This window comes from Passer montanus, unplaced genomic scaffold, assembly GCF_014805655.1.
Source record: "Passer montanus isolate IOZ18808 unplaced genomic scaffold, ASM1480565v1 scaffold47, whole genome shotgun sequence".
In the NCBI taxonomy this organism is placed as follows: domain Eukaryota; kingdom Metazoa; phylum Chordata; class Aves; order Passeriformes; family Passeridae; genus Passer; species Passer montanus.
In genome coordinates, this window is record NW_024369596.1 from 1,604,301 (window position 1) to 1,631,932 (window position 27,632).

Below are 27,632 nucleotides of genomic sequence, written 5' to 3' on the forward strand. Positions count from 1 at the left end.
TGTGAGGGACAGGGACGGGTGAGGGACGGACCCGGGTGTGAGGGACAGGGACCGGGTGGGTGGGTGATGGACCCGGGTGGGTGATGGACACAGATGGGTGACGGACCCCGGTGTGTGGGGCAGCGCTGTCCCTGTCGCGGTCCCTATCGCTGTCTCGGTCCCTGTCCCTGTCCCTCTATCGGTCCCGGTCCCTATCGCTGTCTCGGTCCCCGGCCGCGGGCGGGCGGCGGGGACGCGGCGGGGCGGCGGCCCGAGCCCGCGGGCAGCGAGGAGGCGCGGAATGAGTGGGTGCTGCTGGGGACGGAGCGGGACCACCGGGGCTGCTGAGGCTGCCGGGGATGCCGGAGCCGCTGAGGCCACTGGGGCTGCTCAACCGTGGCCACCGGGACTACCGGGGATGCCGGGGCTGCTGAGGCTGGCGGAGCTATCAGGGCTACCTCGCTGTCTCGGTCCCTGTCCCTGTCCCTCTATCGGTCCCGGTCCCTATCGCTGTCTCGGTCCCCGTCCCTGTCGCTCTCCCGCCGCCGCACGGAGCGCGCTGCCCACACCCGTGATGGCGGCGGCGGCTTCGGCCGCGCTCCCGCAGCTACCGGGGATGCTGAGGCTACCGGGGCCACCGGTGCCGGGTTTTACACGGGCGGTCCGTGCTGTGGGGACGGTGCCGGAGCATCCCCGGCCCGGCTGCTTTGGGGGAGCTGTGCTGCACCTTGTGAGGGGACCGGCATCGCCATGGCCCTCATGCCACCCTCAGCCCTTTGCTCGCTGTCACCTTGTGAGCCGTGATCTCATTGCTGAGTCTTCCTGCTGCATATTTTTAATTTTTTTCCCCCCCCTCCCTTTCGGATTAGATCATCCGGGAGCAAAGCAGGGCACGTCTGGGCCCCTGAAGGATCAACAGCTTTCAAGTGTCTCATCTCGGCCAGGTTCTGTGCGGCTCTGCTGAGCAACATCTCGGATTGTGACGAGACCTTTAACTACTGGGAGCCGGTGAGTCCCTTCCTGCCCTTGGGATTGGCAATTTGAACTTGGCCTGTGCAAATACCCGTTTATTTAGGACCTTGTGCTCTCTGTTTCACTTCCCAGCTGGCTTGTGCAAATGCAGATTTATTTAGAGCCTTGTTCTGGTCCCTCTGTTTCAATGAGAAATATTTTGCTCTGGAAACTCTCTGCTTTGTGTGCTGCGTGTTAATTTATTTGTTTGATCTCTGTTGTAGACGCACTACCTCATTTATGGGAAGGGGTTTCAGACATGGGAGTACTCTCCTGCCTACGCCATCCGCTCCTATGCTTACCTGTGGCTCCACGCCTTGCCAGCCTGGTTCCATGCCAGGGTTCTGCAAACCAACAAGGTAAATTCCCTGTGTGGAAGCTGCTTTTGTGAGGGTGAAATGTACATTTAGTGTGTGGGAAACAGCCGCCCGGTTTGGTGTTGAAATTGACTTCATGTTTATAAAACATGGTTTAAATTGACTTCATGTTTATAGAACTGGTTTGTTGACAAACATTGACCACCCTGGAGGATTTCCAAGGGTTTGTGGGTTTCCCCTGATGTTTTACAAGCCCATTTTTTGTCCTGTGCCTCATTCAGACTCTCTCTCTGTGTCTGCTAGGTTCTCATCTTCTATTTCCTGCGATGCTTCCTGGCCTTCCTGAGCTGCATTTGTGAACTCTACTTCTACAAGTGAGTGTCAGTGAGTCTGCAGGGGATGTGTGGGAGCAGTGTGAGTGCCAGGGACAGTTCCTGCCACAAGAAATAGGCTTTGAGGCTCGTGTGTGGATGACAATATACATATTCTTGTGATAACTCGCTGAGATGTTGGTCAGAACGCCACAATTAGGACAAAATTGCACTCCCAGATCTCCCACCCACACCTCTACTCCAGCATTTTGTTGACTCCACTCGTTTCCTCACTGCTGGCAGCAAGCAGGGTGGGAGTGTTGCAGACTGAGGAGAGTCTGGTGCTGTGTTTGCTTATCACAGTGGATTTGACTGGAGCACATTGATTGCTGCTGTCTGTAATCTCTCTGCCAGTGCTGTTTACAGCCACTAAAATCAGTAGCCCTAGCATGCAATTATCTTGTCTAAATTGGATTTTTATTTTTACCTGCTGCCTCTTGATTCCTGATGTTCAAGCCGCTACCTCGCATGAGTTTTTTGTTTGTCAGAAGCCACAGTTCACCTCCTTAAACCAGAGTACTGACAGGTATTTTCTCATCCACATTCTGGTTTAAGGAGATGAACTGTGCCTTTTTTTGCATGGTGGGGGTTTGTGAGGATCACGGATGGATGGAAGTGTGCAGCAGTGCAGCCACAAGCTCCTGAGATTTGCACAAGCACAGCTGGCAGAAGCCAGGCCCCACCCAGAGTTTTGCACTGGGGTAGCTCAGGGTCTGAAATCCCAGGCCTGAGGCAGCAGCTGAGTGTTGGGAATCCCCCAGCCCAGATCTCTCAGGCTGCTCCGTGGGTTGTTTGTGGTTCTGCATGCCTTGGTGCTGCTGATTCTTGCCCTGGGGCTGTTTGGTGGTACCTGTTTCTCTGCTGCTTCCCCCAGGGCTGTGTGCAAGAAGTTTGGGCTGCACGTGAGCAGGCTGATGTTGGCCTTCCTAGTGCTCAGCACGGGGATGTTCTGTGCTTCTGCAGGTGAGTTGGCTTGGCACTGGCACTAACAAAGGTTCAGAGAGAAGAAAATCACATCTCCAGGGTCCTCTCTGTTGTATTCTCATGGCAGAATAAGCGTTGATTCAAAATTTGTTCTCTGTGTTGCAATTCCAGGCCTGTTTCTGTTGCTGCCTCCTGTTTTTTAACATTACTGTGCCTTTTAAACAGGCTCTTGGCCTGCCCTCCTTGGACATGCTTTGTTCCAAGGAAGGAGGCTGACACTTTGGCACTTTGTGTGCTGTCCCCTCTGGCTGGCTGTACCTGTTTTCCCAGCCACTGCAAGACTTGCTGCAGGTGTTGGGTGAAGTGTGGGGCAGCTGACCTTTAATCCCCTTGTGTTGCAGCTTTCCTGCCCAGCAGTTTCTGCATGTACACCACGGTGGTGGCCATGACGGGCTGGTACATGGACAGGACCTCGGTGGCAGTGCTGGGGGTGGCTGCTGGAGCCCTGCTGGGCTGGCCCTTCAGCGCAGCTCTGGGGTAAGGAGCTCTTTCTGCCCTTTCTCAGGTGCTTTTCACCTGCCTGGGGAGAACCAGCAGGCACTGAGCTGCCAGCTTAGCCCAGGATCATTGTACAGGCTTCCTGGCTTTTGAACAGCTCAGCTGGGCAGATTTCCTGGCACTAATATGGGTAAAACCTGAGCTGGATGATGAATCTGGAGTGGGAGCAGAGGACAGTGGAGTGGTGCTTCTGTCTCTTGCTTTGAAGGGGCAGCAGAAGCTGCAGTGGGGTTCTCAAAGCCTCCAGCTGACAGCTGGTCTCTCTTTCAGGCTTCCTATTGCCTTTGACTTGCTGATCCTGAAGAAGAGGTGGAAAAGTTTCCTGAACTGGTGTGTGGTCTCCTTGATCCTGTTTTTGGTGAGTGCCTGCAACAGCACAAAGAGGGAATGGATGGCAACAGAAGGGATGAGTTCCTTTAGGAAAATCTGCTGGAGCTGCTGCACTTTAACCACAATCTGCTTTCTTGCAGGTGCCCTTGGTGGTGGTGGACAGCTATTACTATGGGAAGCTGGTGGTGGCACCTCTCAACATCGTTTTGTACAACGTCTTCACCCCCCACGGGCCTGATCTCTACGGTGAGTTTGGGATTACAAGCCGAGGTTTCCTGGCTGCCCCGGCCCTTGACTGGCAGTGCTTTTTGTGTCCTAAAGCAAAAGCAGCCTGCCGGCTCCAAGGGCTGCAGCTGCTGCTTCTGGACACGGGATGTCTCTGTCGAGCTGGCAATGCGCTCCTGTTCCTCCACGCTGGGATCTGTGCTGCTTTTGTTCACTTTCCACTCCAGTGAAACTGCCAGGAGGTGTCTCACTGGCTGGGCACCAGTGGCTGTGTGTGTTTGTCAGCTTGAGTCTTGTTCCTGGCTGCTGCTCCTCACAGTCAGGCTGCAGAACTTTGGGAAAGTGAGGAGTGGTGCAGAATCCATATTCTTTCTGTCCATACCCTGCACTTCTAGAGCTGGAAATTAATTCTAGCAGGGCTTCAGAAGGGCTGGCAGAGACCAGAGGATGCCTGCACCATCTCTGTGCTCTGTCTGAGGCCAGAGGAGCTGTTCCAGGAGGGCTCCAGGAGGGTGAGCAGCAGCAAGGCTTTCTCTGGCAGCTGGCGTGGCTGCTTGGGTTGAGGGGCTGCTTTGGGTGGTGCTGAGTGCTGATTTGTCACTTGTGCCTGGCCCAGCAGGACAGCAGCTGCTCTGCCACAGCTTTGGGCTCTGCAGGGAGGCTCTGAAGTGTGGGGCTGAAGTTTTGTGTAAGTAAACTCCAGGCTCTGTCTCTGATAGGTTTTGGCAGGGCCTTGTGCCTGACCTTTTCCACACTGGTGCATGAGTTGTTTCCAGAAGGCTCCGGGGACCAATCTGTCCTGAAGAGTTTTATTCACAGTGACATTCACACAACATCCTCGGGCTAGTAAAAGAGCCTGCCTGGAATTGCTCTTTAATGCAGTGTGGCCAGGACAACGCTGTGTGTTTAGAGAGCTTCAAAACACTGGGGAAAAATAACACTGCCAGGGGAGATGAAAGGCTGCCCAATCCCTCTTGGCTCTGGAAGCTGGGATTTCCCAACGTTCACATGATGGGGGCAGAGTCACCAGCCCAGATCATCTCCAATGTAAGCACTGCAGTATTTTTGAGACACGGTTCAATTAATTTTTTTTCTCCTGTCTTTAGCAATATCCTCCCTCTACATAAATATTGTCTGTGCAATTAATATTTCCCTGGAGTGATTAGGTTTCTACAGCCAGGGGAAAATAGCTGCCAAGACTATATCCCTGATTCTGAGGCTTTGGGGTGTTTTTGTGTCCTTACATTCTAAGAAGTCATAATTTGTGACCAGAGTTTGGTCCCACTTTGGGAAGCTTTATTGAGCTTGGGTGGAACATGCTGGAGCTGTTCATGTGACACCTTTCTCTGTGGAGCCAGGCTTCTTGAGCAGAGTGAGAATAAATGAAATGCAGCGAGCAGACTGTTCATTGTAGCAGCACTGAGTCAGAATGAGGGCTGTGACTCATGACCAAATTATTGCAGCTTACTTACTGCTTGCCAGCTGCAGTTCCTGCACTCAGGCTTCAGCCCAGGGTGGGGCTCCTTGGCCCAAACCTCTTCTACAGCTCTGGCCTGAGCTGCCCTCCCCATTCCTGTGGTCAAGGTGCAGCGTGGCTAAATTTGATTCACTCCTGAGTTTGAGTTCTGGAATTGCTCCCGGGGCCGTTCCCAGACCTCCGAGTTCAAAGCCTGTTCTCACTGGGGGTCTGACAGTGCTTCCAGCTGGTTTTCCCCATGGAAGCACCGTGCCAGGAGCTGCCTGGGTGTTCCTGTCCCACTGCCTCCTGTATCCACACCTGCCCAGTCTGGGATGTGGATCCTTGCAGGAAGGATTCTCCCTCTCCTCTCCTGCTCTGCAAGCATGTTCCCATTACCCTGAGCATGGAGAGTTCTCAGTGCCCCTCCCTGCTTCAAAGATGTTCTTCTGGGCCAGGGCTTCTTGCCTGCAGTGGGGTTGTTCCCTTTTGAGGCTGCATTTCTGTCTCAGTTCACCTTGAGCCATGTGGATAAGAGGAATAAAAACCCTTCTGCCCTGGGAGGCTTTGAGCCTGAGTGCCTCTGAATGGCTGCGTCACCAGTGAGCCAGCCTGGTGCTCTTTGCCTGCTGTGCACTGTTCTCTTCTCCTTTTTCCCCCCTTTTTATTTTTTTTTAGCCTCTCAGAGAGAAGAAAATCCCTCATTGGAGAAGGAAGGGAGGCTCCAGTGCTTGTTTTTTTCTGGGCAATTCAGTCACACTGCAAAAAAATGTGAGCGAGCAGCTTTTTTTTTGGTGAAAGCTGTGCTTCAGAGCAGCTGATCTGTTTATCAGCAGTGTTATCTGGGCTGTATGAATCGTGGAGGAGTTGTGTTTCATGAAGTGTCCTTCACTCCTGACCCCCAGGCTGCCAAATCTGAAACCAGAGCAGAGAGAGGTGAATTCAGGGTGAATTCCCTTTGCTTTCCATCACAGCCAGAAAGGTGACAGGATGGTCCCTGGACTTACCCTTCAAAGATTTAGAACTTATTTATATAATTGCTGTTTCAGAGCTGATAACTCAGGCTTTCCTCCATAAACCCAAGCTGCTTGGCCAAGCAGTGACTCCAGTGCCATGTTTGTGACATTCCCAGTGCAGCTTCTCCCTTTTTTTAGCTGCAGGAGCTGCAGAGCTTTTGGGTTTTCCTTGCTGCTATTCAGTTGTCTGATTAATTTCAACACGGACCCGATGTAAGTGGCTCTGATTGCAGGAAATTGCTGTGGCATGTGACACATGTCACAACAGTGCAGTGATTAAAGCCCCCGCGTGTCATTTACTGGCTGATTGAGCTAATCACACTGAGAGAGTGGGAAATGTGTGGAGAGGAACTGGCATTCCTCATTGTTAAGGGCTTTAAGCATCCTGAATTAAGAGTCTAAATAAATGACAGTTGGACTGGAGTTTCTTTCAGTTTACATCCTCCAGAGCTTGCAGCCAGTTCCCAAGTGTGGAGGCAGAGCTGCCTGGCTCCTGTTTGTGTCAGAACAGGCTGAATTTGGGACATTTAAATAGTGCTGAGTCTAAGGAGGGACCAAAACCAGCATTTAGTGGCAGAGTCTTTGTTGGGGAGAAGTGAGAATACCAACTCCTTTCCTTCTTAATCCTTTTTGGCACCTTTTCTGTTCCTGCCAACCCAGAATGAACATCCTCACTCCAGAATTACATGGCATTGTGTGGTTTTGTGTTACTCCTCTGCAGTTAGAAAGAAAGAATGAATTTGGGGTCAAGTTTCCACCTCTGCTTCCTTGCTGTCCTTCTGAATGCAGGGTGAGCTCTGTGTCCCAGAGTTCTGCTGGCTGTTGGCAGTGCTCTGGGATTCATGAGCAGCAGATGTAAAACTGACTATTTTTCACCCTCAGGGAAAAAATAAGGAGAAGAATAATTTCTGAGCAGGAAGACAATGAAGTTTCTTGGGCAGGTGGGAGTGTGAGCTGCTCTGGTGGGCAAAGAAGGGCCAGAGCTGCTGTTCCATCATTCATGCTTGTGTTTCAAACCTCTTTTTTCCTTTTTTTCTCACCCTTCAGGCACAGAACCCTGGTACTTCTATTTCATCAATGGCTTTCTGAATTTCAATGTGGTTTTTGTGCTGGCCCTGCTCGTGCTGCCTCTGACCTGTCTGATGGAGTGCCTGCTGCAGAAATTCCGTGGTGAGTGCAGGGCAGCTGGCAGGGTTTGCCTGTCAAAGAGCAGCTTTTCCTTCCTGGAAGTGAAACTGGGAGCAGTGAGAGCCTTTGGAGCAGCAGGAAAGTTCTGGAGCTCATCAGAGTTCAGGATTGTTCCTTGCCTCCACCTCAAGAGGAAAAATGTGTTAAAAAAAGCAAGCCTGCCAAGGTGTGTGGTTCCTCTGCTTCATTTAATGCATCAGGAATGGCCCAGTCAGTAATCCTGAAGGGGAAAGAAGCTGAATCTGGTGTTGTTCCCATCTTGTCTGCAGCTGGAAATGGGTAGAAACCTTTTGGGATTGAAGCTGGACTGTTCTGGGCACTGTGGGATTTTCAGCTGCCAGGACTGAGCCCACTCTGGGAAGTGTCCCCATGGGTGTGGATATACTGAGAGTTAAAAAATAAAAAATAGAGGAACCAGAATATTCCCTGCTTCACACTGGGCTTCTTCTTGAATAAAATGACATCAGCTTGAACACATGACACTTGTAAGTGCCTCCAGAGGGGAAGTGTAAATTCTTCTCTGCTGTTTTCCTAAGGAAAAGTCATCAAGGCTCAGCAGCAGCCTCCAGATTCATCAGTCCAGTCAGTCTTTGCTCTCTCTCTGGGTTTTTTTTACTGACTACAACAAACAGTAACACAATCCTCGATGAAAATATATGTTAAGGGATGTTTGCTTCTATCTGTTCCTCGGCTGTGAGTGACAAACTCCGAGAAAGCAGTAAAAGCTCAGTAGGGGCTCCTGTAAATGCAAGATTTCCTGCTGTTCACTTGGTGTTCTTGCACCGAGCAGCAGGAGCGACTCTGCCAAGTGCTTTGTTCTTATTGTCTGTGAAATGCCGTTGGCTTAATTGCTTAACTCTGCTGTTGGGAGTAGCGAGGGGTAGGAAAGGGACTGCAAATTGTCAGGCAGTGCAGAGCCCTCCTCAGTGTGACTGAAATTCAGGGTAATTGTTGTTATTTTTGAATCACTTATTTCCTCTGTTAAGCAGAAGGCGCCTGAGAGACCTCTCCTGGTGTTATTTTTGTAATGAGGCAGTGAAGGTTGGGCAAACTCCAGGCTCTAAACAAGCGTTTGGGAGGGGAGGGGGAGCTCCTGAGGAGACCCTTTCTGATCTTGGTGTGTGCAGTGCCCAGCAGGAAACCCAGCACTGCCGTCTGCCTCTTCAGACCTGGCACTTCCTGGTGGGGTTTGTGTCTTGGTGGATCCACTAACACTTCTTTTCTGCTTTTGCTCCTCCTAAGGCCGTTGGAATTGTCAGTATTGTAGGAATCTGCAAAAATCCTCTGAGGAAAATGCCCTGCTCTCTGTTTGGGTGTGTTACCTGGGTTTTAGCAGTTTTAGCAGCAGGGGTGCTCAGAACAGGGCATGTTTGGGTCTCAGAGTGGGCTTTGGGTGGGAGAGGGGACTGTGCAAGAGAAGGAATTTTTGCATTACTCCTTTGCTGAGGTTTTGTTTCTTCCAGTTCAGAATCTGGGCCGTCCCTACTGGCTGACCCTGGCTCCCATGTACATCTGGATCCTGATTTTCTTCAGCCAGCCCCACAAAGAAGAGAGATTTCTCTTCCCCATCTATCCCCTCATCTGTCTCTGTGCTGCTGTGGCTCTCTCTGCTCTTCAGGTAAATTCCACTGTTTTTTAATCAATAGCTGAGAATATTTCCCAGCTATTATTTCATGACCATTTTGAGCTGATCTCCAGTCCCAAGTGGGAATTCCTGGAGCTGTGATGCTGTAGTGCCAACACCACCCAAAATCCAAGAGTTTCCCTGAGGGTTCAGTAACCTGCTGATGGAATTGTGCCTCCTTGGCTGTCAGCTCCAAGGGCAGCCATGTGGGTGTGCAGGAGATGCATTTTGATGTGTCTCAGAAGGAATCCCTCCCTCACTGGGTTGAAAAAAGGCAAAGGGATCTTGTTTAAATGTTGGGAATTGCATTGAACATTTGGAAGAGCCAAAACCTGGATGTTTAGTAAACATCACTTGAAACACTTCACAGAGCAAAGCACTAATAGAGACTGATATAAACCTTCCCAAAGCTCAGAATTATTCATCTCCTGCTGTTAAAAAGGCTCAGGAATGCAGCCAGGAGTCCCTGCTGGAGCCTGTTCCAGCTGTTTGGCCTCACCCTGCTGTGCAGCACTGCTGCAATTCCTGCCCACCCCTCAGTCCCTCATCCTTCAGGTGCTGTTCTCCTGCATCTCCACTCTCTCCCAGAGGAGTTCCAGTCCTTGCCTTCACAGGGGATCCAGCCTGGAATGTCACCAATTTTCTGGCTCTGACTGAGAATTCTTCTGTGCTCTCAGAGCATCACAGAGCAACGTTCATTTATTTTTATTGGGATATGGCTTGAGGAAAGTTCCGTGTACGTTTCTTGCATATTTTGCCACTGTTTGATGACATTTTGCCCAGCATGGAGCATCCAGCTGAGAATCTGGAACTGATTGCCCACCAGCAGGACAAGCTTGTCACTCTTCCCCTCCAAACTATGTGGATGTTGTGAGAAAAATGCAAACAGGACAAGAGAAACAGAAACCAGCTGAGGGTAGGGAGTGAATAACTCCTGCAGAACAGCAGGGAGGGACCAAGGCAAGGACTGGCTGTATTTCCTCCTGGCTATTCCCAGAAAGGCTTTTTAATTGAAAGAAAACAAACCTAAAGGGCTTTTCTTGTATCAGTTTTTCTTATATCAATTTTTTCTTTTATCAATTTTTCTTTTTATCAATTTTTCTTTTATCAATTTTTCTTTTATCAATTTTTCTTTTATCAATTTTTCTTGTATCAGTTTTTCTTTTATCAATTTTTTCTTTTATCAATTTTTCTTTTTATCAATTTTTCTTTTATCAATTTTTCTTTTATCAATTTTTCTTGTATCAGTTTCAGAGTGACTTGTGTTTAAAGCTGGATGCACAATGTGCTCTGTGGTGTTTTATTCACTTCAAAGCTGTGGTTTGTGCAGGCAGAGTAAACAACCAGAGGTCACTCTGGAAATCTGGGTCATGGAGCTTGTGTTAGGCAGGAATTCAGTCCAGCATGGAAAATCAGGTGAGTCTGCAGGGAGCTTCTGCAGAGCTGTCTGAAAGGGACCCTTAGCCCTGGTTCACCTGGGAGCAACCAGGCTGGAAACCCTGAGAGAGCACTTCAGGTCCAGAGGCCTTCCTAGGGAAAAGAGCTGAAAACTTCTTGAAATACCCCAAATTATTACTTAAATATGTCTAAACCTTCTGTGCATTTTGGTGTCTCTGAATTTAAAAAGCTCAAAGATCTGGTGGGGGATGCATTGTTGTAAGAGCTTTATGAAAAATGAGAATTTTTGCTGAATGGATCAGACTTGGAGTAACTTCATATTGTCTCTCTTTTCTTCAATCTCTTCCCTGAGAAATGTTACCACTTCATCTTCCAGCGCTACCGCCTGGAGCACTACACAGTGTCCTCCAACTGGCTGGCCCTGGGGACTGTCCTCCTCTTTGGCCTTTTGTCACTGTCACGCTCTGTTGCCTTATTCAAAGGTTGGTATTTCAGGTTTGCCTCTTGGGCTCAGGGCTGCAGAAGTTGTGCTGTACAAATCAGGAACCTGGAGAAGTTTGGGTGTTGTTGCTGCAGGGGAAAGGAATAAGTTCTGCTGGTCACCATTAATTAATTATTAATTATGCATTCATCCATATTTATATGTATGAATGGGTCACCAGAATTGCATCACTTAAAAATCCTCTTCACCTTCCACCAGTACAACTTCACTGATCTAAAACCTGGTGTTAAAGCAGATACTTCAGCTTTCAAATAGGTAATCCTATAGGAAAAGAATTTTCCTGTTTAAAATGTGAATTAGGTGCAGAAGTCCTTAATGGAGATGGAATCAAAGCCTTCCCACCTCATCAGTATTTTTGAGGTTTTGGTGGCCACTGACAGCCAGGACAGGGAAATGTGAATGAAATTGGTAGGGGCACCAAGGGTAAGAGGGGAGGCTTTGAATCCAGCCACTTCTTAGCCAGACCAGTTCATTTATTCACTGAGTTACCAGTTAAAAATTCATACAGGAAACAATTTTTGTAGGCTTTCATTAAATACCCCTCTTTAACCTTAATTATGATGTTCTTCCTCCCACAGGCTACCACGGGCCCCTGGACCTGTACCCTGAATTCCACAGGATTGCCACTGACCCCAGCATCCACACGGTGCCAGAGGGGAGGCCAGTGCATGTCTGTGTGGGAAAGGAGTGGCACAGGTTCCCCAGCAGCTTCCTCCTGCCAGACAAGTGAGTGCTGCCGTGGCAGAGGTGCAATTAGGTGAGGTGGATAACGAGGGGCACAGTAATGAGTGTGGGGAACCCTCAGGATCTCTGGTGTCACCAGCAGTGGCATAAACAGTGATAAAGTACCCAAACAAAGGATTCTGAAGGTTTTTCATCAGCACAATGGCCAAAAGTTCCTGGGGAGCTCTGGTGGGCCTGGGGATGGGTCCTTGGTCCTGGTTTTGGTGCTCTCACACAAAGTGTTCTCCCTGTTCCCTGCAGCTGGCAGCTCCAGTTCATCCTGTCAGAATTCCGGGGCCAGCTGCCCAAACCCTTTGCCAAGGGGCCCTTGGCCACCAGGATCATTCCTGCAGACATGAATGACCAGAACAAGGAGGAGCCATCTCGATATGTAAGGATTTGTTCCTGCTTTCTATCCCTTGCCTCGCTGGATAATTTAAATTTATGCGATGCCTCATAATGGATCTCCCCATTTCTGCTTCCTGGGGAGTTCCAAAGCAAAAATGGTTCCTCTGCAGCACTTGGAAATCTCCCCATTCTTGTGAGTGGCTTCTGTTTGCCTTTCATCTGCCAGTTTGAAGACATCATGCTAATAAAAGAAGCAGCAGAAGTAAGAACTCCTAATTATTGCAGTTTTGGGTTCAGTGTAGTGTGTTAATGTGATCACAGGAATGAGTAATTTGAAGTCCCCCACAGAAAATATTTGAGCAGGAATTGAAATGTTCCTCTTTTATTTCTTTTTCAATATAAAACTATTCATCATATTTTCAACTGAGGAGGAGGAACTTAATTTGGAACTTAATTGCGTTAGTGGGAATCTGCTAAGATAATGTATATTGGTATTATTGATTTATTTCCTGGTTGAATTGAACAAAACCAGTGCACAGATAGGAATGTCTTAAAATTATTGCTAGCTAGCATGTTTAAAATTACTAACAGGCTCAATCTTGGCAGTCTTGTGGGTTAAAACTCTTATTTTGAGGCTGATTATGCAGTTACTGGAAATGGGAAGGAGGCGTGTTCCCACCTGAGAGGAGCTGTCTGCTGCAGTGCATTTAATTTATGAAATCTTTAACTGGGGCTTATTTTTAGCACAGACAGCTGGTTGCTACAGCCTGTGACTAATAGAGCAAAACACACTTTTGTTTCATGCCTTGTTCCTTAATGTCACCCTACAACTTTGTTATTTCTCATGCAAGCTCAAGGGCCTAGGGCTTGAGAAATCAGAAATTAAACAGGGGCTTAAAACTCTTACTTTTGACCTGCTAATTACGCCAAGAGATTAAGATCTTTCTCCAGCTTTAGTGAGTAAGAGCATATTCAGATTTTTTTAAAAGTGGAAGAATAATTAACAAGAACTGGACAGGACTGTGAGAGGGGATAAATGCAAATAGCACAAGGCTCTTGGTCATTTAAAGGGGAGAAAACAAATTGTTCAGGAGAATGATCTGAGCCATGGATAAAACCATTAATGGCTGTGATCTCACTGTTTCAGGTGTAAGTATCTATTACTGCTCTGCTTGGAAATGGAAGAGGGAACCTCAGTGTTCCTGTTGCTATGAGACACTGGGGGAAGAGTGATTTGATCTTGTTTTGCAATCTCTCTTTCCTCAATCACATCGAGCTGCAATTACCTTGCACTTGCCCAGCTGGGGAGGTGCATTTGTCTCTGAAAGTGCTAAAAAGAGATAAGGAATATTATTTCTTACCAAGACACATCCAAGCAGGACCAGCAGATTAGGCCTGGAAGCTGCTAACAGCAGCTGCCTTCAGAGAAAAGGCTTTTTAAGCACTTTCCCTTCATTTCTAGCACCATCCAGACCCCATGGCAGCAGCAGGTGTGCCCTTAGCTCCAGCTCTGGGCTGTTCCCACTCCTGTCAGCCAGGATGGGATCCAATTCAGCTCTCCTCCACTTGGCAGAGCAGTGGTATCAAATAAAGAAAGAGTGGGAGGAGGAAAAGGAAAGGGGAACAGAAGAGGAGAGGATGTAATTTAGAAATCCCTCGCAGCTTTGTTCAGTAGAACTCGTTCCTTTCTTTCATTTCAAGGTCTGTGCATCACCCAAGTCTTGTGTAAATCCCCAAATCAATGCAGAGGTGCTGTGTTGGTGCTCAGAGCAGGAGGAATATCATCCTTGGCTTCACTGTAATGTGTGAAAATACAAGGGAAATGTGGCTTGCACCTGGAATTTGGAGTCCCAGCCCTTTTAGGGTGGCATTTAGGATGAGACAAGTGAGGTCCTTGAGGTAGCAGCTTGTCTTTCTCTGAATGATTCTACATCACTTCCAGAAAAACTTGGTTAGTGGTTTGGGAGTCCTTCTGCTAATGAGCCAGAGCCTCTCCCAGAGCCTGGAATGTTCCTCTCACACAGATTCAGCATCCTCAGCTGCGTTTCCTGTGGTGTAATTTCATTTGCCACTCAGTTGTGATGCCACAGAGCCATCTGCTATCCACCTAATTAAATTGTTTCCAGCCTAAATTGTTACATTAAACCCCAAAGGTGCTTCAGAAAAGGGATCTCAAGCATGGCCAAGGAAGTTGGCAGGAAAATTTTGTGGGAGAGTGAGCTGCAATCCCTCAAGGAAGAGTTTCAGGGAGTAAGGCAGGATAAGACATAGGATTCCCAGCAGGAAGGAGGAGGTTTCATGGTGTGGTCTCCTGCTGGATTCCCCCACAAAGGTTTTGGTTGAAAACCTTCAAATTATGTTACCTGTGTCCTGCACAAAGCATTTCACCTGCTGCTGGGAATGCAGCCCTCTTGTGATTGCTGTGGATGAGCACAGAAGCAAACCCCCAGGGAATAAAGCCCAGCCCTTGTGTGTTCCTGCAGATTGACATCTCCAAATGCCACTACCTGGTGGACTTGGACACAGCCACGGAGACCCCCAGGGAGCCAAGGTACTCCTCCAACAGAGAGGAGTGGGTCACCATTGCCTACAAGCCATTCCTTGATGCTTCCAGGTAGGATTTGCACTTTGGAGAGGGAGGGATAGGGGCAGTCTGGGATTTCTTTTGGCAAAACTGGGCAAGGAGGAGACATCCGTGGGTAAATGCCAGCTTGAGATCCAATTCCCAGCAAAGTGGAGCCTTTGTCAAACTCCTGCTTGCAAAATTTATGACCTAAGTTGCTTTAGAGTTGGAAGTCTGTGAGGAGGGTGGTGAGAAGGAGGATTTTTATAAAGAAATAACCAATTTATTTATAAAGCCTCCTGCTGAAGCAATGTTTTTTCGGGTTGCTTTCCAAAGGATTGAGGTGGATGTCACCTCCTCCCAGGAGACTTTTCACTCTGTTCTCTCCCAGCCACATTCAAGACAGGTATAAATCATCAGAGGGGATGAGCTCTGAAAAATGTTACGAAAGCTGGCAGAGAGAGGAGGCAGTCAGCAGGGCCACACCTTTACCAGGCACCAGAAAACCCATGGAAGAGATCCCTGCTGGAGTCTGTTGTGCAGAGCTGTGCTGCTCACTGGGCACCTTGCTGGAGTGAGGCCACGAGTCTGGGAGAAGCAGAGACTGGGATTTGCTCTCCTCCAGGCTCTCAGGGAGTGGGATCAGGGCTGTCAGACTGGGAATGTTGTTCCTGCATTCCTGCAAACACAGGAACCCTCCTCAGCTGTACGAGGATGTGATTTAGCCCTTCAGAGCTCGTGGAGGTGTCACCCCAGGACAGAGGCTGGAAAAACCTCTGTAAGAAACAAACCCAGAGTTCAGTGCCCTCCTGTTTTCCACGAGAGACCTGATTGCTTCCTGCTGCCTGGGCCCTGCAGGGAGTGGGGCTGGGAAGAGCAGGGGAAGGAGTGGCAATGTTTGAGCAGCTCCCAGGAGGGCTCTGGTGTTCCCAGCTCGCTGACACAAACAGCTTTCCTTGGCAAGGTCTCCCATGAGCTGCATTTTCCAGGAGAACCTGCTGCTCCATTTGGGAAGGGAGAAGGAGGTGGCCAATGAATTTTATTAACGAGGCAATTGAGGCATCAAAAGCACTCCTTGTGCAGAGGATTTGCCCTTAAATGTGCATTTCTGCTTTAAAGCCACATTTGTGTGTTCTTACAGCTGCTTTATCCTCCTTGCTTGATCTTTGGAGCTGAGGTTTCAGGTTTGCAGATCAAGGGGCAAAAAAAAAAAACAAAAAAACACCAAACAAAAAACTCCAAACCCATCAAGCACCTCCCAAAGTGCAGCTCTTGTGTGAAAATAAATGAAAAAATGAAATCAATGACCCCAGCAGCTCAGTTCAGTCCTGCTGCACTGGAGGCTTCTGGGGCTCGCTGCGAGTCTCCCATTGACGTCAGCAAGTGCAAATGGAAATCTCAGCTGGCTCTGATAAATGGTGCTGCTAATTGAATTAGAGAGCACTCCCAGCCACCAGCTAATTATGCTCCTCAGGAAGCTGCTTTGCCAAGGTCCATTTAATTCTATATTGGCTGAATGCTCCGAATCTGGCACAGAAAAGGGGAAATATATCACAGCTCCCCTCTGAGGAGCACATATTTTCCAGCTCTTTAGGGCTGAGCTGTCTGCTTGCTCCAAACACTTGGGTTTTCCATCAAAAAAAATAAAATTCTCTGTGCAAAATTAATGATTGGGTCACCTTGCTGGAGCACAGCATTACCCTGCTTTGTTAAGAGGCTGTCTTGTTCCCTTTAATGGCGTTTTCCTCCAGTTGTTTTCCATATTTTTGTTTTTCAAGTAGCTGAATTACTTCTGAAATGTGTGTGTTGGTACAGAGTTTAACCTCCAGAGGAAGTGCAAGCATTAAAGGGTTTTCAGAGAGCTTTGATCATGAGCTTCTTGTGCCTGGGAGGCACTGGGGCCTGCCCAGGTGGCACTGGGACCTGTCCAGGTGGCTCTGGGACCTGCCCAGGTGGCACTGGGACCTGCCCCTGTGTTACTGGGACCTGCCCAGGTGGCTCTGGGACCTGCCCCTGTGTTACTGGGACCTGCCCAGGTGGCTCTGGGACCTGCCCAGGTGGCACTGGGACCTGCCCAGGTGGCTCTGTGGCAGAGTTCAGCTTTCTCCTGCCCTTCCCTGCTCTGCTCCCTTCTCCTGCCTCTCTCTGAGCTCTGCTGTCACCAAACTCGAGTTACAAAATGCAGTTTTAGGAGGGATCTCTCAGCACTGCAGGTGCCCAAGTGCTGCCAGTCCATGTTGGGAATTTGGGAAGGGAGGACTGGAACATCTTCACTTGGGATTTCCTTCCATCCCACAGCAGCTTCCTCTGGCACTGCTGGAGCAGTTTTTGAGTTGTTTCTCCTGAAATTCAGGCAGAACCAGGCTTAGCTCCAAGGATCACTGTGCTTCCAGCTCTGGTAGCTGGGAGCTGCTCTGTCCTGCAGCAGTGCCTCCTTCAGAGCCCAAAAACCCTGGAAAAACAAGCCCTGCTCAGCTTGGAGCAGTGCTGGCCCTGCTCCTGCTGCAGGAGCTGATCAAGGCTCCACACACTCCATCTCTGGGGGACAAATTTAGCAGCAAATGCAAATAGAACATTAAATATATTCCCTGTCATCTGTCACCCAGCCCCTTCCATGTGCCATCTGCTGTCTGAGGTGGCTGGGCTGCCACAGGGGGGTGACAGGAGGTGAAGGTTCCTTCTCCCTGAGCTGGGAGGGTGCAGGAGCTGCTGATCCCAGCTGAGCCCAGCCAGGCTGTGCCAGAGCCTCGGGAGCCCCTGGGGAGATGCAGCTCCCAGTGGCAGTTCCTGCCTTTGTTTTTGTGCTGCGTTTTTGAAAGATCTCCAGTGCAAGCAAACAAAACACAATTCTTCTTTCTGCTGAAAAAAAAAATCGCTGGAATTGGGTGTCCAGAGCAGCAGAGCTGGGAGTGAAGTGACCAGCAGGAGTGTGCCATCCCTGAGCCCTCAATGCAAATCTGAGAGCTGCTGCTGCCTTTCCAAGCTTTCTGTGACTGGGGTGACACTTGTGGCTGGCAAAAGTTGATATTTTCCCATCCAGGTGATCTTAAACACACAAAAAAGAGAAGCTGTGGTGCTGAGGAAGCCAAACTCTGCCTCAGCCCCCATTTCAATGAGTTGCTCAGATTTTTGAAGCCTCACAAAGCTCAGAGCTGCTGCTGAAGGATTTTTTTGTCCGCTTCGCACTGAAACCAGGACTGTACCATTAGTGAGAGAATACGTTCATTCAGAATGCTCTCAGCCAGCACAGCTCCAGCAATTAGCAGCCCAATCAAGGGTGCTAATTTCACCCAGACATCATTAAGCCCTCCTTGCTCCACTGGTCCAGTTTTTGAAAGGCTGTGAAATGCCAGCTCCCAGCGCTGGCAGGGCATGGGGTGAGTGTGGCTTTCAGAGCTGCCCAGCCCTCTGTAATTCAATATTTCCACAGAAGATTGGCTCAAGAGCCAAACTCCAAAATGCCAATGCCCATCAAAGCTGCTTTTTGTTTCTCAGAGAGGCGTGGGGGAAAAGGGATGGGGTAGAAAAGAGGAGATTCCAGGAGGGAAACGACCCCTTCACCCTCACAGTGCCCCCAAGGACAGGGCTGTGTGACCCCCAACACCCCTGGCTGCTGATATCTGGGATTTAGTGTCTTTCAATAATTACAGTTCAATTTAATTTCTCTCAATAATTTCAAGGATTCATAATTACTCTCAGTAATTACCTCCCTGCCTTCTCTCCCCTCAGTCCTGCTGGGAATGGACGGTGGGCACGAGGTTGTGTTGTGTTTGTGTTGCCCCCAGGTGAAGGCAGGAGTGATGGATCTGACTCCATGCTCTCAGAAGGCTGATTTATAGTTTTATGACACTATATTGTATAAAAGAATACAATATTAACTAAAGAATACAGAAAGGATACTTAGAGAATGCTGAAAAGATAATAATGAAAACTCGTGACATTTTCAGAGTCTTGGAAAACTCTTTAAGAGTTTCAGAGTCTTGGAAACTGATTGGGCAATGAGTGAAAACAACTCCCAGCAGAATCCAATGAAACAATCACCTGTGGGTAAACAATCTCCCAACACATCCCACATGAGCACAGCACAGGAGAAACAAATCAAATAAAATTGGTTTCATTTTCCTCTGAGGCTTCTCAGCTTCCCAGCATAGAAATCCTGAGCGAAGAGATTTTTCCAGAGAATGTGGATGCCACAAGGCTGGTTGTGAATGCCAGCCAGCTCTGGTGGCAGCAGGGAGGGGAGGGTTGGGTGCTGAGGGGATGATTGGTTTCCTTTTCCTTTCTGTCGCCCAGGTCCTCGCGGCTGCTGCGCGCGTTCTACGTCCCGCTGCTGTCGGAGCGGCACACGCGCTACGGCAACTACAGCATCCTGAAACCCCGCAGGAGGCAGCCCCGGAGGAGAGGGGGGGGCTAGGGGCAGCCCCAAAACCCAGCCAGAGCCTTGCTGGCACTCCTGGACAGCCCCCTGAGCCCCGAGTGAAGGATGGTGCTGGAGGATTCCCCGAGCAGCTCTGGCAGCCTCTGCCTCATTGGAAAATCCATGGATGGGTTAGCCCTGCTGCTCCCCCCTTACACCAGGGAAGAGAAAAATGGGAAATAAAACACGGGGTGGCACATTGGAGTTCTTCTCCAGGCTGCAAATGTGGGAAAATCCAGCTCAAATTCTCTCTGTCTCTGCCCCACCCACCTCTCTGCTCTCCTCACCTGCTTTCACCCAGGGAATTTTTGTTTCAGGTAACAAAGCTTAGGAATTTTCCTTTTCCGAGGGGAAAAGGAGGAAGAACACCTGACTGACAATGAACTGGGGTGCACTGAATCTCCAGGAATGAACCATCGTGCACCGCAGAGGAGCAGCCAAAGCTGCTCTGTCCAGGAGACATTTCCAGGCATAAACCTGTGCTTTTGGGAAGAAAAACCAAACTGGGACAATTATGTGTTTAATGGGATCAGTGTTTGTGCTATCTGTGAAGCCAAGTGTTTGTTTGCTATTTATAATGATTTTTTCAAGATCCTTTGACTTCCAGACTTCAGCATCTTAAAAATTCTGGAATCGTCCAGAGAAGAGAAGGATGAATCAATTTTTTTTTTAATTTTTTTTTTTTTGCAGTTCTGTTTCCCAGAATAGCCAGGATGTGTTACGTGGGTCCAACCCGCCTCAGAGCAGTGCTGTGCTTGTTATATTTCCATTTTTAAACATGCAGCATCACCAGCTGGATGGAGGGAGCTGCTTTCACTCACTTCCCTGGAATTCTGGGGGTGGGATGGGATTGGGATGGGATGGAACAGAAGGGAGGTTCTGCACCTGCTCCATGGGGTTGGCTTGGTCTGAGCTGGGGGATTGGGGAGCAGATTTGGATGTTTGGGAGCCAGAAAAGCTCTGGGCATCCGTGTGTTGGTTCGGGTGGTGGGTGCAGATCTCAGCAGGGTGGGAGGGCTGTGCTCCAACCTGATCCTGCTGGGACAGAGCAGGAGGAGCTGGATGAGCAGCAAGGCTGGGCTGAGTCATAGCATCAACCTCAGAAACAGGAGGAGGTTCTGAACCCCATTAAGGGTTTGGTTTTTTTTTAATGTTTGTGCTACAAGCAGTGCCCTGCCTGGAGCCTCGGTGGTCACAGCATGGAGAATCCATTGCTCCCCACTCCCTGGGGCAGCAGCTGGAAGCTGAGGCTCTAAATTCAGATTTAGGGTGGTGTCTAAGTCATGCCAATGTTGGGGAAATGCAGCTCTCACCTTCCCAAGTGGCAGCTCTGGAGCGCTGAGGTTTTCCTGCAGTGCTGCCTGGGGAGGGCAGGTTCTGTGCTCATCATCTCCCCCTCCCAGCTCTGCCCTCAGTGAAGTTCACACAGAGCTCTGTGGTGCTGGTAAATCCAAGCCAAAACTTGCTCTGCAGCAAAGCACCAGCCCAGCAGTGGCTGCAGCAGCTCTGCAGCAGTTTCAGTGGTTGCAGTGGTGCTGCTGCTGTGGCTGTCCCCTGTCCCAGCCCTCAGCCCGTGCCTGGTGTGGGCACAGAGCAGCAAACACCCATGGAAACCACTGTGCCTGCTCCACCTTTCTTTCCACTTGGATTCCTGTTCTGGCGTGCTGGTTGGGCACTGATAACTTGGCCGTAATTAGGAGTAATCAGTGTTTTCCAGAGGAACACAGCACAGTTTGTTCCTGGGGGTGAGCAGGGGCAGTGCTGTCCCTCACTGTGCTGCAGCCCCTCGAATCCTGCTGGGGAGGTGAATTGTTGGGGATCAAACACCTCACAGAAAGGTGAAGCTCCTCGTGTCCCACGCAGCTCTGGGCTCCTTGTGGCACTGATGTGACCTTGTCCAGCCCGGAGGGATGCAGAGCAATTCTGTGTTGAGATGAGCAGGGTGGGGAGCTGCTCCCTGAAACCCCCCAGCCTCACACCAGCCTGTCCAGGTGCTGCCCCGTTCTCTGCCTTGCACAAAGTCCAGCCTGTTTTGGCCTTTCCTGTTTTTCGTCCTCCCCCGGAGCTGCCTGGGGAAGCTCCAAGCCTTTGAGTCAGCAAGGAGCAGCTCCAGGCCCTCTGGATGTGGGCTTGGTGGTGGATTCTGGGTTGAGACCTGCCCAGTGGTCAGGGCACGGCACAGTTGTGGTCTCACCTCGGTTTTAGGGACCACAAAATCCCCCAAATCCACAGCCCTGGTTCCTGTGCTGCAGGTGCAGCCCTTCCCTGCCTCTCCAGAGCCTTGTGCCAGGGGTGCTCGGGTGGGAGAATGCAGAGGGTCAGAGAATTCCCAGGCCTGGCTCCTTTCCTTCCCAGCTCCCCGGGATCTGCTCTCGGGACAGGAGCTCTCAGCAGCTCTGCCTGAATCACACCAAACCCAACCCCAACCCTATTATTAGACTCTGGAAACGGCTGCCTTAGAGACAGGTTTGCTTATAAATACCCACGGTTTGCTCTGTGCCTCTCCAAAGCTGGCAGGGAAAAGGGATCTCTGCTTGGCCAGAACTGCTGCTGGAGCTTCTCCCCACCTGAGCCCCCCAAATTCCAGCTGTGGGGTGAGGCACCCAGCAGGGTGGCAGATCCCAGCTGCTGTTTGGGGTCCTTCAGCTGCCTCCTCTGCAGGCTGTGCTCGGTGCTGGCTGCTCTTTCTGCCCCTCTTTTCCATCCTGAGTGTCCCTGCTGGGGACTTCGGGATTTAACCCCACTCCGGCTCTTCCTCGGGCTCCCGGGAGAGGGCACCGTGCTCCAGAGAACCGGGACGAGCCGGGGTTTCAGGGGTGAAAGCCCCGGGCTTGGGGTGAGGAATTGGGGCTTTTGCTGCCGGTCAAATTTGGGATTTCAGGGTGGAGGTGCAGCCGCCTCTGCGCTGCCCTGGGGGAGCTGCTGCTGACTTGTTCTGCCCCCACTGACCTGTCCCTGCTGCTGTGACAGCCCTGGGGGTTCCGTTTCAGGTGTTCCAGGTGGTTTTGCAGGTGTTCAAGGCATTTTCCAGGTGGTTTCCATGGCTGGAGAGGGGGAACCTCCCTCCCTTCATGTCCCTGTGATGGACAATCCCTGCTTAATTGGGATTTTTTGTGGATAAACTGACACTTATTGACAGATAATCCATCCTCCATGGAAAACTCATGATGAATTGCTTCCTCTCAGTTGGGCTCCCTGGCTCGCAGAGTTTGCTCACAAACATTTGAAATCCCTGGCAGTCCAAAAGAAAAACTTGTGGGAGCTGCTTGGAAATGCAGGGCTGTGCTTGTCCTTCCCAGCAGCGACAGGCCTGAGGGGGGAATCCTCGAGGAGGATTAGGTGCAATCCTTCCTCACTTTTTTGGGCCCAAAGAGGTGAGAGGGAGCAGTAATTTATGAGAGAAATGGGTGGTCTGACTTGTCCATTTTGTGAAAATCAGGAGAGCAAGGCAGAACAAACCACAGGATCTTTTTATTTTCCTTTTTTTTTCCATCGTAAAACCTCGCTGGGATTTTGGCTGCAGTGTGTTTTCAGGCAGGGAGGCATTTAAAACGTTTAAACAAAAGGCAAAGAGGAGATTTCAGGGAGCTCACCAACAGTGCCAGGGTTAGCAGGGCTGCCTCTGAAATGTCACCTGGGCTCTGACGTGCCTCTGGTGCATGAATGATTTACAGGAACAGCAGCTCTGAGCTGGGGCTGTCAGATGATCCAGAGCTGTGTTCCAGCCCCCAAAATCTGCTTTTCCCCACGCAGGGCCCTCCTGTTACACCAGCAAAGGGCTGTGCATGGGGAGGGGGTGAATTTGGGCATTTTTTGCAGCTCTGAGTGAGCAGGGAACGGCTGGAGCTGTGCCAGGAGAGGTTTAAGCTGGGTGGCAGGACAGAGGGAATGCTCACAGGGGGTGGCCACACTCCCCAGGCTGCCACAGCTCCAGGAGCATTTGGATCCCACTCTCAGGGATGCACAGGGTGGGATTTTGGGGTGTCTGTGCAGGGCCAGGAGCTGGACTCACAGCCCCCGTGGATCCCTTCCATTCAGGATAGTCCATGCTCTGTTATTTTTGCTGGTGATTTCACAGATGCCTTTCTGTGGACTCTGCACCTCCCAGAGGGGTGATGAAAACTGTTGATGTGTTTTTGTGCTCGGCTCTTCACGCCCTAAATAGCTCTGGCCCGTTCTGCTCAGCTGACTGAAGTGCTGATGGTGCTCGGACAGCAAATTCTGCCCAGGGAAAGCGGTGCAGGCAAAAGCTCATCCCTGCAACCTCTCCTTGAAAAAAGAGGGCAGGGAGGGCCCAGCATCTCCCCGGGAGGAGCTGGGCTTGGTTTCCTGCTCTGCTGGAGCACTCTGTGCTCCTGCTGCTCCACTCTGGCTCCAGGGGTGTGGAGAACCCATTTCCCTGCCATGGGAATTCCCTGGATGTTTTCAGCTCCTCTCTGGCAGCCTCTGGGATTCTTCTGCCATTGTGCAGCTCAATCATCCAGTACCACCTTCCAGAAATATTTGCTGAGGGATTTCCTCGTGTTTTGTGTTCTCGTGGCTTGGGAGGGCTCCTCCTGTGTGCCACCAGAAAGGAGGATGAGCTGTCTTTTCCCCCCTTAACCAGTCAATATTTACTCTCCCAGGCAAGCTGTTCAAATGCTGCTGCTCTCTTGGTTGTGGTGTTTGTTCCTCCTGCCTCGCTGGAATCTTGCCCCAGAGTCTCCCACACTGGCAGCTTTTGTTTGTGCAGCAGTGGCACGTGGGTGTCCCTAAAGGCAGGGCTGGGGGAGCCTGGCAGGGATGCCAGGTCGTGTTTGCATCCTCTCCTCTGAGGCTGGGGACTGTTCCAGGAGGGCTGGAGTTTGGGCAGGGGAGCCAGGGATAATCCGCTCAATGCCAGGGTGAAATCTCGAGAGGAAGCCACAGGATCATTTATTCAATCCAAAGGTGAAATCTCGAGAGAAAGCCACAGGATCATTTATTCAATCCAAAGGTGAAATCTCGAGAGAAAGCCACAGGATCATGAATTCATCCCCAAGGTGAAATCTCGAGAGGAAGCCACAGGATCATTTATTCAACCCCCAGGTGAAATCCCACTTCCACAAAAATGCATCAGGGAAGGTAACAAGGATGGTTTCCCGGCAGTTTTTTAGGAGTCTCGATAACCAAACTTTGCCAGAGCCCTGTCCAAGAGGATTTTTGGTATGTGCGCTGCTTGTGTGCAGCACTACCTGGAGCTTTGTCACTGCAAGTCCTTGGTCTCTTTATTTTCAATTACTGAAACACTTAATTTCCCTATAACTGCAATTAATTTCCCTATTGCTGCAGTTCCTATAATCCCCAAGATTTTTTTTTCCAGAGAGAACTGACATTTACTGCCCTGCCTCTCAGCTCAGCGTTGCTTTTCTGCTTGTCTAACAAGAGGCTTGAAGATCCTCCCTGGCAAAGATCTCCCCTGGCAAACTGTTGGATTTGTTAAAGTTGTTTGGCTGCAGCAGGAAACTTTTCTCCTCCGCTGGTGGGGGAAGGCAGCCTGCTCCTTAATTGCTTTTGCAGCTTGGCCAAGTGAAATCCATCTCTGTGCCCTCGGAGCTGAAGCCAAAAAAAATATCCCCGATGGTTCCTTGTGCTCCTGGTTCCAAGGCTGTCTCCTGGATTTTTCCTCTGGAGGAGGAAGATTTAAAGCTCCTTTGTGCAGGACGGCTCCTTGTCGGTTTTGGAGGTGATTTGCACCAGTTTATCTTGGTTTAGTTCTGCCTCAGAAAGGAGAAATGATTGTAGAAAAGGTGTTTGTTTCACCTGCTGGCACGAGCTGGATTCATCTCTCCTCTTGGGAGTTTTTTGGTCAATTCATCACTTTTAGTCTCGTTGGTTTCTGCTCTGCCCTTTGCACTTTGAGCTCTTTTGAGGGGTTTATTCAAAACCTCAGTTCCATAATTTCTTACTGGTGCAGTCAAAAGTAAGGGTGGGGAGAATAAATCCTGGGAAGCCTTGACAGGAATCCTGGAATCTGTGTGGGAAACCTTGGAACCTTTTCAGTCACTATTCAAACCCTGCGGGGAGGAAGGGGAATAAAGCTCCAAAGCCAGGTGGTTGGTTTGCCTTTCCAGTGGGAATAGGAAATTTTAATTTCCCCAAACCTCTCAGGTTAATTGGACTGAATTAGAAGAACAGGATGAGGACCTTCCTGACTGAAAGAGGGGAAGTTTAGGTTGGATTTTGGGGAGAAATCCTCCCCTGTGAGGGTGCTCCAGCTTTCCTGAAGGCAAACTTTGGGCTGCTTCCATCCCTCTAACCCACGGCCATTTTCAAAGCTTAAGTGGAATTTTTCAGGTGCTTCCAGCTTGACTTGGTGGGTGATTAATGAGCAATTAGCAGCAGATATGAATAATAGTGGATTGAAGCATGTATAGGTGCTATAATTAAAAGCTCTATTACAATTATTTATTAATATTTAATGATAGGTGTCAAAGGTTGCGCTGTAATTCTGCAGGGCTTGGCTGATCTTCCTGGGGAGGGAGCAGCTCCTCTGTTTAATTGCAGCAGTGTTTGGGGGGTAAAACCCTGTGGGTCTTGGTGGGATCTGAGCAGCTGGAGCTGTCCCTTGCTGGGAGGGTCAGGATTTCCTTCCCTAGGGACACACTTGGTGTTTTCCCAGAAATAAATGCCCCAAAAAGGGCAGAATGGAGCTTGGGCTAGAGCCTCGTCCTCACACTCTGGTGAAAAATCTGCTTTTTCCCAGCTGCATTTTAACCCCACTCCCGTGAAGGGTTTGGATGTATTTTTTGGTTCCCAGAAATAAATGCCCCAAAAAGGGCAGAATGGAGCTTGGGCTAGAGCCTCATCCTCACACTCTGGTGAGAAAAATCTGCTTTTTCCCAGTTGCATTTTAACCCCACTCCCATGAAGGGTTTGGATGTATTTTTTGATTATAAAACAGAGACTTCTACATTTTGTTTTAAGGAAAAAAAAAACCACTTCATGGAGGATTTGTACCCTGCTGTGTCCAAAATCACCCCTGACACAGCAAACCTTGCCTGCCTTGTGACTGAGGGGAGAGGGGCACCCCTGGCACCCAACCCAGCAGCTGCCTCTGCTCTTAGGAAATGTTTTGGCCATTTCTGTCTGGATACAGCCCAAAACAAACCCTCACATGCTGCTTCACCCCAAAAAAAACCTCTGTGTGTTCTGTGAATGCCACCCTGCCCCAGATCCCTGTGGGTTTGGGAAGGCCTTTAGGGGAATATCTGGATTTTTTTCTATTTTCTGCACCAGGCATCGCTCTGAGGTGTTGTCCCCAAAACCTGGGGGCAGGCGGTGATAAAAAAAAGCTTTTTTTGTGTCACCGTCTCGCTTCCCAGAGCTCTCCCTTGTGCTGGGGTCGTGCCAGCCCCGTCCCAACATTTTCTGCACCCACTCCACACCTTGGCCACTCCCTGTGGAGGAAGGCGGGCAGGGGGCCAGGGCAGCCCCTGGGTGTCTCTGCTGGGCACAAAGGGCTCCAGTTGCCCAAACTGGCACCTCCTGAGGGCTCTGAGGGTGCCCCAGGCTGAGCTGGATCAGGCAGGGCTGAGTTTGCAGCTGGGGTTGGGTTTGGATTGCCACTGAAGGCTCCTTTGGTGTTCTTTTGTTTTCTTAAACTTTGATTTCAGAGGGAGGGTTGCTCCTGGTCACAGCTCCTTTTGGTTATCAGCTGAAATGTGTGGCTGTTCCCCCTTTTTTTTAGTTTTATTTCTCTTTTTGAGGCTCTTCAGGAGGTCTCAGGGTCTGGAAAGGTTTCCCCCATCCCCTCTGAACAATGCAGAGCTCCCAGGAGCTGTTGCCTTCCCCTCTGAGTCTCTCCAGGCTTATTTTTAGGCAGTTTACAATTAATTCTTTTCGAGAAAAAACCCCAATTTGTGGCTTCTAAGAACTGTCAATAGAAAAAAAAATATATAAAAAACCCAAAAAATCAGCCCTTTTAAAGGCTGGTATTCTGGGACAAATCCCCCAGGGAAAGGGAAAAATGTGGCTGTGTCGTGCCAGGGTTCCAGGCAACGTGGAAATAAAATCAAAATAAACCAGAAATGGAGGGTTTTGCTTCCACTTTGCTCTCCTCACCCAGCCCCCAGTTGTGAGTCTGTGTTTATCTCGATTAAATCGTGGCATCCTTGCGGGTCAGGACGGAATTATTGGGGTTTCTTGGAGCTCAGGGGGCAGAGTGATTTCCTGAGCCTTCCCCCCAAAATTGCTGGTGTTTTAACTCCTGAAATGAAGTGATACACTCTGAGTATTTGCTTTTCAAATCCATCTTGCCCTGTGGAATATGAACTGCACTTGTTGTCATTATTGTCAATATTTAGGATAAATTTGGTCAAAGACCTGAGAAACAGCTGATCTTCATAAAGCTCTGGCCTCTCTCCAAAAATGTGCTTATTTCCAATAAATATTGAGGAAAGGTGAAGTGTTTGGGGGCCAGGAGAGTCTTTGGAGGCAGAGGCTGAGGGTTGGGCTGGGAAGGGCAAGGGCTGGAGGCAGGGAGTCCCAAAAGGGCAAAATTTTGCTCATTTTTAACACAGCTTGGCCTTTTAAAGGCTGGTATTCTGGGACAAATCCCCCAGGGAAAGGGAAAAATGTGGCTGTGTCGTGCCAGGGTTCCAGGCAACGTGGAAATAAAATCAAAATAAACCAGAAATGGAGGGTTTTGCTTCCACTTTGCTC

The 27,632-nt window shown here is 49.8% G+C and overlaps 1 protein-coding gene across 3 annotated transcripts; it reads left to right on the forward strand.

Annotated features, from left to right (window-relative positions):
- Positions 1 to 223: 223 nt before the first annotated feature.
- On the forward strand, positions 224 to 19,600 carry ALG9 (ALG9 alpha-1,2-mannosyltransferase). 3 transcript variants are annotated; one of them, XM_039722042.1, is made up of 15 exons: positions 224 to 284; positions 849 to 987; positions 1,215 to 1,349; positions 1,611 to 1,681; positions 2,553 to 2,641; positions 3,004 to 3,139; positions 3,431 to 3,518; positions 3,631 to 3,736; positions 7,235 to 7,357; positions 8,839 to 8,993; positions 10,774 to 10,879; positions 11,478 to 11,625; positions 11,884 to 12,013; positions 14,454 to 14,584; positions 18,827 to 19,600. In XM_039722042.1, the coding sequence occupies exons 5-15, from the start codon at positions 2,593 to 2,595 to the stop codon at positions 18,945 to 18,947; spliced, it is 1,293 nt and encodes a 430-aa protein (XP_039577976.1). In that variant the 5' UTR covers positions 224 to 284; positions 849 to 987; positions 1,215 to 1,349; positions 1,611 to 1,681; positions 2,553 to 2,592; the 3' UTR covers positions 18,948 to 19,600. The 3 variants fall into 3 exon arrangements, with proteins under 3 accessions (XP_039577976.1, XP_039577978.1, XP_039577977.1); XM_039722044.1 differs by lacking the exon at positions 18,827 to 19,600 and having other exon boundaries at positions 10,750 to 10,879; positions 14,454 to 14,588; XM_039722043.1 differs by lacking the exons at positions 224 to 284; positions 849 to 987; positions 2,553 to 2,641 and having other exon boundaries at positions 1,290 to 1,349; positions 10,750 to 10,879.
- The last annotated feature ends 8,032 nt before the right edge of the window (positions 19,601 to 27,632 follow it).